The 5900-nt window shown below is 31.1% G+C and overlaps 1 protein-coding gene across 1 annotated transcript; it reads left to right on the top strand.

The window, feature by feature from the left end:
- The first annotated feature begins 3000 nt into the window (after positions 1-3000).
- On the top strand, positions 3001-3827 carry LOC111407041 (translation initiation factor IF-2-like). Its single transcript, XM_023036379.1, has 2 exons — positions 3001-3286; positions 3445-3827. The coding sequence occupies exons 1-2, from the start codon at positions 3164-3166 to the stop codon at positions 3703-3705; spliced, it is 384 nt and encodes a 127-aa protein (XP_022892147.1). The 5' UTR covers positions 3001-3163; the 3' UTR covers positions 3706-3827.
- The last annotated feature ends 2073 nt before the right edge of the window (positions 3828-5900 follow it).

Below are 5900 nucleotides of genomic sequence, written 5' to 3'. Positions count from 1 at the left end.
TATATATATATATATATATATATATATTATTGAATTTCTCCTTCGATATATGTGTATTCACATGTACACATATTTATGTATTACACACACACATATGTATATAAACACATTACTATTGATTATTGAATTTCTTCTTCGATGCCAATGGCTTTTTCTCTTTTGAGTTTCCATATAAATGTTGGTATTCTTCTTTTGTTAGTGTTTATTTCACTATTATCATTATCTCGTGATCAATTCATAACATTGATAAAATGTGTGGTCGAAAAATTGTAAAATATATTGTTAACTTTGATTTCAATTAAATTCTGAATTTTAATCACTACCAAATAAGGACTAAGTTACGTATTGCAAGATAAAATTTGCATGGAAAGAAAATAAATTTATACAATTGAATTTCCTACAACTTATTTGTATGAAAATTATTTATTAAATATGTTTCATTAGTTCAATTTTAACCTAGAAAATATTATACTTGTTTATATTTTATTGGTGGGTACTTGGAAGAGAGGGGGATAGATGAGAAAGAGAGAGAGCAAGAGGAAAAAGTATCTAAAAATATCAAATTTAGATATTTGTGCCCTGACGAAGGGGTTGGGGAAAGCTTGAACCCAATTCCTACAGTGACCGAAAAGTCCCGACAATGTAACAGAAAGAGGGAAAGCAGGTCTTGTTGTGCCCGAGGATAGGGGAGATTTCAATACTTCAATCGCTTAACTCAGAAGCTATTAATTAATTTCATGCCTACCCTAAGGCTATGGGGGGAACTACATGAGACGAGATAGATTAGTGGATAGCATCATAGGGAGTTTCCTCCTAACGACCCTCGAACCTCAGTCATTGACATCACTAAATTCCTTCTACGTCTGGAACCTTCCACGACATTAGAACGGACCGCTCGTCATGAATCGCCTCCATTGTCCTACAGTACTTGCTAAAAAATTACTCATCTCTAAAGAAAATGTTTTCCTTATTTGAGTGAAATATTGTTACATGACTAACTTTTGGAAAATATTTTCCATTAAATAAAATAGCAATCAAACACTCCAAAAACAGGAACTTGGATGAAAAAATGACATTTTTCATGAAAAATAAACAATCAAACACACTCTTACATTATTAAAGAATAATAAAAGTTAAAATGTAAAATACTAAAAGTTAGAGAATATAGTTAAAATTACTAATAGTTAAAAAGTAAAATAGCATCCATTAGAAACAATAAATACAACAATATGCGTCAAGAAGGAAAAATATAAATATACGCGTGCACCCAAACACAGATAACATAGTCATGGTCAAGAATTAAATAATGGTATAATAAAAAAATAGTAATAAATTGAAATGTTGAATAGTAGAAGATAAACTAATTATATAGAGTTTGTTTGAGTCTCATTTTTTTTTTTTTGTCAAAAATGTATTTTAGAATAGTACTTTTACAGAGAATGTGTATTTAAAAAATAAGGAAAATTTTTAAATTTGAGTGTAATATTATTTTATTAAAAAATGTGTAATTAAACATAAGAAAGAAAAATATATTTTAAAAATCTATTTTAGTGTGGGTATCATATAAAATTGTTTCTCCCAACTTATTTATGATATTTGAATATTAATTATTCATATTAATACTGTTACTATTATAGAAAATGATTTGAAATTTGTCGGTTCAGAATTAAAAAAAAAAAAAATGTACCTATTCCACGTTACACATTAAATTGAAGGGTTAGTGGATCACAAGTCCGGCACGCAACACATAAATGATTGTATATTATTAAATTTATTTCAATATAAAATGTGTAAAAATATGAGAATTCGAAAAAATAAAAACATGTTAATAATATTTTGGAAAAGTTAGGACGGACTTCCCAACCATGTTAGATTAGATCCCTCGTAACGAAAATCGACAATGTGAAAGTTAAAATCACATATTTTAGAATTAGAAAAAATATTAAGTGATTCGTCAGTTTTGATCTCCTTTATTAATTCACGTGCAAGTCCCCTGTAATTTAGCACCTAGATCGCCCGTTTTCATCACATTATGAAATGGGGACCAATCTCACAATATTAAATAAGTTGGGGAGTCAATACCTCACTTTTGAAAATTGATAAATTACTACTCCCACTGGAAAATGTGTTTTGTAACAGCGATTATTTTAAAATTGTCTGGTTAAAGATGGGGAAATTTTTTTAATTTACGTGTAAAATTATTTTACGGAAAAACTTGGGCTGACAATGAAATTTTGAAAAAAGTGAGTTCTAACAAAAAATTAAAATTAAAATTAAATAAATAAATTGAAGCTCAAATATAAGATAAAAGACGAGCCCTGCCCAATTTTTCTTAATATGTTTAATAGTGTAAATAAGGCCTCCCATTTCCCCAAGAAAATTATGCTTGATAGATAAATGTATAGGGTATTTTTAAGAATGTCCAATTTTAAGGGTATGAGTTGAAAAGTGTCAACTTATTTGAATTTAGTATTAACTTGTCTATTATGCTCTTAATGAAAACTAAATTTTGAAATGGTATTCTTGATATTTTAAATGTCGTTCTTGACATTTGATTTTTTTATCAATTTATCACGAATTTTGAGAAGTGACTTCCATGATAAGCTACATTAAAATAATGTTTCTCGACATTTGAACACCGTTTCATTTGTCCAGAATGATATTTCATTTTGAACATGATATTTTTCTACATTTAAAAATGTCGTTCTCGACATTTTTGAATCAATGAAAAACATTGCATTTATTGTAATTTGACACGTATACTTTTTGAAATAAATATGACAGGTTATGTGTCAAAATTTTATTAGCCAATAACAATATTGCAAAAATATCCATTTTTTTGTCTTAGTATGGAATTATAAATTGTTAATAAGAGTATTTTGGTCTAAATTATTCCAAATTAGACATTTTTACAATGATGAACATTTTTGCAAATGATTAGATAAAAATGGAAATTTTGTGAAATTTCCTCTAAATGTATCAATGTAGGAACGAGAAATATGGTGGTTCCTAGGACAAGGTAAATTTACAGCTTGACAATTCTTGTTATAATCCGACAAACTCTATATAAATTCTTGTTTTGTCTCGTTTCCATTAAAAGTTTCCCATCTTCATCCATCCAACTCTTTCCTCGCTCAATCGTTCCCTTCAGTCTCGAGATATCATGGGAGCCTGTGCGAGCAGACCTAAGAACTTGGATTTGGATAACCAGCCGGAACCTGCACCGGCACCAGCTCCAGCTGCGGCCCCTGCAGAAGCCCCGGCCGTGCCAGAGACCATTCCCCAAGTAATCACTTTATTTATAAATACATTTTGCAATCGTGTGTTGTTTCAAATTTATCCCCGTTAGGATATCCTCGTACCTATGCCTTGTTCTGGCCTGTATGGCATCACAGATATAGATCTAAATCTATGATTTGATTTTCATGTGATTGACAATTTCAGGACAACGAAGGAGAAGTTGAGACTAAGAAGGAAGAACCTTTGATAGATATTTCCGAACCAGCAATTCAAGAAGTTCCGAAGGTCGAGGAAGAAGAAACAAAAACTGAACCAAAAGTAGCTGTTGAAGAAGTTGTCCCGGTCGAGGCACCTAAGGCTACAGAAGCCACAGATAAGGGTGTTGAGCCAACCAAGGAAGAGAAGAAAGAGGTGGTAGAAACTGTTGAGAAGCCCACAGCTGATGCTGCTGCCTTAAAATCTTAATTAGGTTGAATTCTACACAAGAAAGGTTTAAGGTTTATGTTGTATTATATTATTGTTCCAGATGATTTCATTGTGATAAAGTTTGGTGTGAAAGGATTAATAGATATAGAAATCATTTTTTTCTATTCTGCATGATAAAATAGAGAAGAGTGGTGCTTCAAGTACTGGCAAAAGCCGTACTGGCAGAGGCTCACAGGCCTCTGTCAGGGTAGACACATTGGTGTGGCCTGCTCAATTTTTTTTTTTTTTTTTTTTTTAGGTTGGACCCACCGACCTCCCTCTACAGTGAAAGGCCTGTAAGGCCTCTGTAGAAATAATGCCCTGTACTTAGGACAATAATGAATAGAGAACTGCTACACATCCATAAATTTTTTGTACAAATTTGTGGACAGAAATGAAGGGGCAGTTTTTGGGCCCTTGATTTGAATTCATCTCATATTCTACCGACAAATCTGTAACCCAATTTCTGTACAAGTAGCAAAATTGTAAAATAAATGATTTGTCTTTCTGAATATTGGGTAATTTATTTTAAAGATCAAATACTATATTTTTTCAGTAAGATTTGTTGATATCTTGTACTAAACCCAACTTTGACATCCATTTTCTGTATAAATGAGTAGTTAGGGATGATCATTTCACAAAAATATGTCGTAAAATTGAATAGCTTAGATTTAAAATCCCGGGTATTATAACCTACTGTACTTGCATCACCACGAAATGCAAGAACTTCTTGTTATTGAATGAACAATTCTTTAGGACAATGAGAAAATAATATGACGAGACGACATTGCAAGAATGTCAATCTGAAGAAACATATGTGAATAAATATTTAGATGCAGCCAAATTTGACAGCATAAATTGAGATCCATAGAAATATTTGCTCATAATCAAGCACCCACATGATTGAAAAATGAATTATGTTGTAACAATACATCATACTCCAGCATTGTAAACTTTTAAGGTATGACTCAAAATTATGCAAATCGACGTGTTAGTATCTGAAAATAAAAGACAAATTAACAGGAATTTACGATCAAATATTCATTTTGTACTTCTCTTACAAGTGTTCATTTCTATCCCGTGTATAAGGTAAAATTTCCTTGTGAAGTATACACTGTAAGTATTATGTCCTAGGTCCAATCAACCTTGAACATAAATACTTTTAGTATATAATTAATGCAATTTAATGACAAATCTATTATTTAATAGACAATTAAATCAAATAATAGAATTCCTAGATTCAAATCTTAGTAATTCGTTAATTACAAGAAATTGTGATTGTGAGATAAAAATTATATATGATTGAATCTCAAATCGTCCGTGGTCGTAAGTAATAACGAGATATGGATATCGTTATTACGGATAGACCATCACGTGTGGCATTTCTTACGTGTGAAGTAAGTAACTGATCTTACAAACTAAAGTATGATGACACTTAAATGAACACATGGATATTTTGTTATTGAACAAAACGTTGGAGACCCGTTGAGATATTTCATATGGATAACTGAGTGTTAGTGGTTAATCTCTAACGTTCAGTAGTGGGATTGGTCCTTTGATTTGAGATCATCATAGTACCTTATATGAGGACAGTCATGCTTTGATAGTGTTGGATGTTGCTCTGTCAAGGACCGCTAATATTGCATCGTTTGGGTATGTCAAGAATCATACGAAGATTGTGAATGATCAATTGAGAATTCATCACTCTTAGATAGTAAGATATTATGATCTGCATTTCATTCAATTAAGTCGATAACGAAATCATTGGTCTGATGTATACATAAGTCGAAAAGGATTTTTTAACTTATATTGACTTAATAGTGGAGTGAATGATATGATCGATAATCGATATTGACACACTTTCGTATCTTGTAATTGATCGAATCATATTAACGAAGGGGATTATAGTCTCACGGTAAACAAACGAGTTTGGTTTTGTCATACCACATGACATTTTTCGTCACATGTATTGCCCTGATACAATGCTAGATGTCAATTTGGGACAACGAATGTGAATTGATTATAAATTAAATTATCAATTTTGATTAGATCAAAATAATATTTCACGTCGTTAAACATCCTGATTAGGAACTTGATGAGTCGCACACAAAAGGAGAACTGGAAGATTGTGATTTGTCAATTAATTAATTTAACTAGCATTGATAAATTAATTAATTGGGTTGGTTGTTAATAGG

This window comes from Olea europaea, chromosome 12 (genome assembly GCF_002742605.1).
Source record: "Olea europaea var. sylvestris chromosome 12, O_europaea_v1, whole genome shotgun sequence".
Taxonomy (NCBI): Eukaryota; Viridiplantae; Streptophyta; class Magnoliopsida; order Lamiales; family Oleaceae; genus Olea; species Olea europaea.
Note: the sequence above shows the minus strand (reverse complement) of the source record. Positions and strands in the feature narration are given on the sequence as shown.

Bases quoted from the DNA above. Each gene is read 5' to 3' on its own strand.
- LOC111407041 (XM_023036379.1), top strand. From the start codon at position 3,164: ATGGGAGCCTGTGCGAGCAGACCTAAGAACTTGGATTTGGATAACCAG. The intron at 3,287-3,444 runs GTAATCACTTTA...TGACAATTTCAG, and splicing joins TGCCAGAGACCATTCCCCAA to GACAACGAAGGAGAAGTTGA.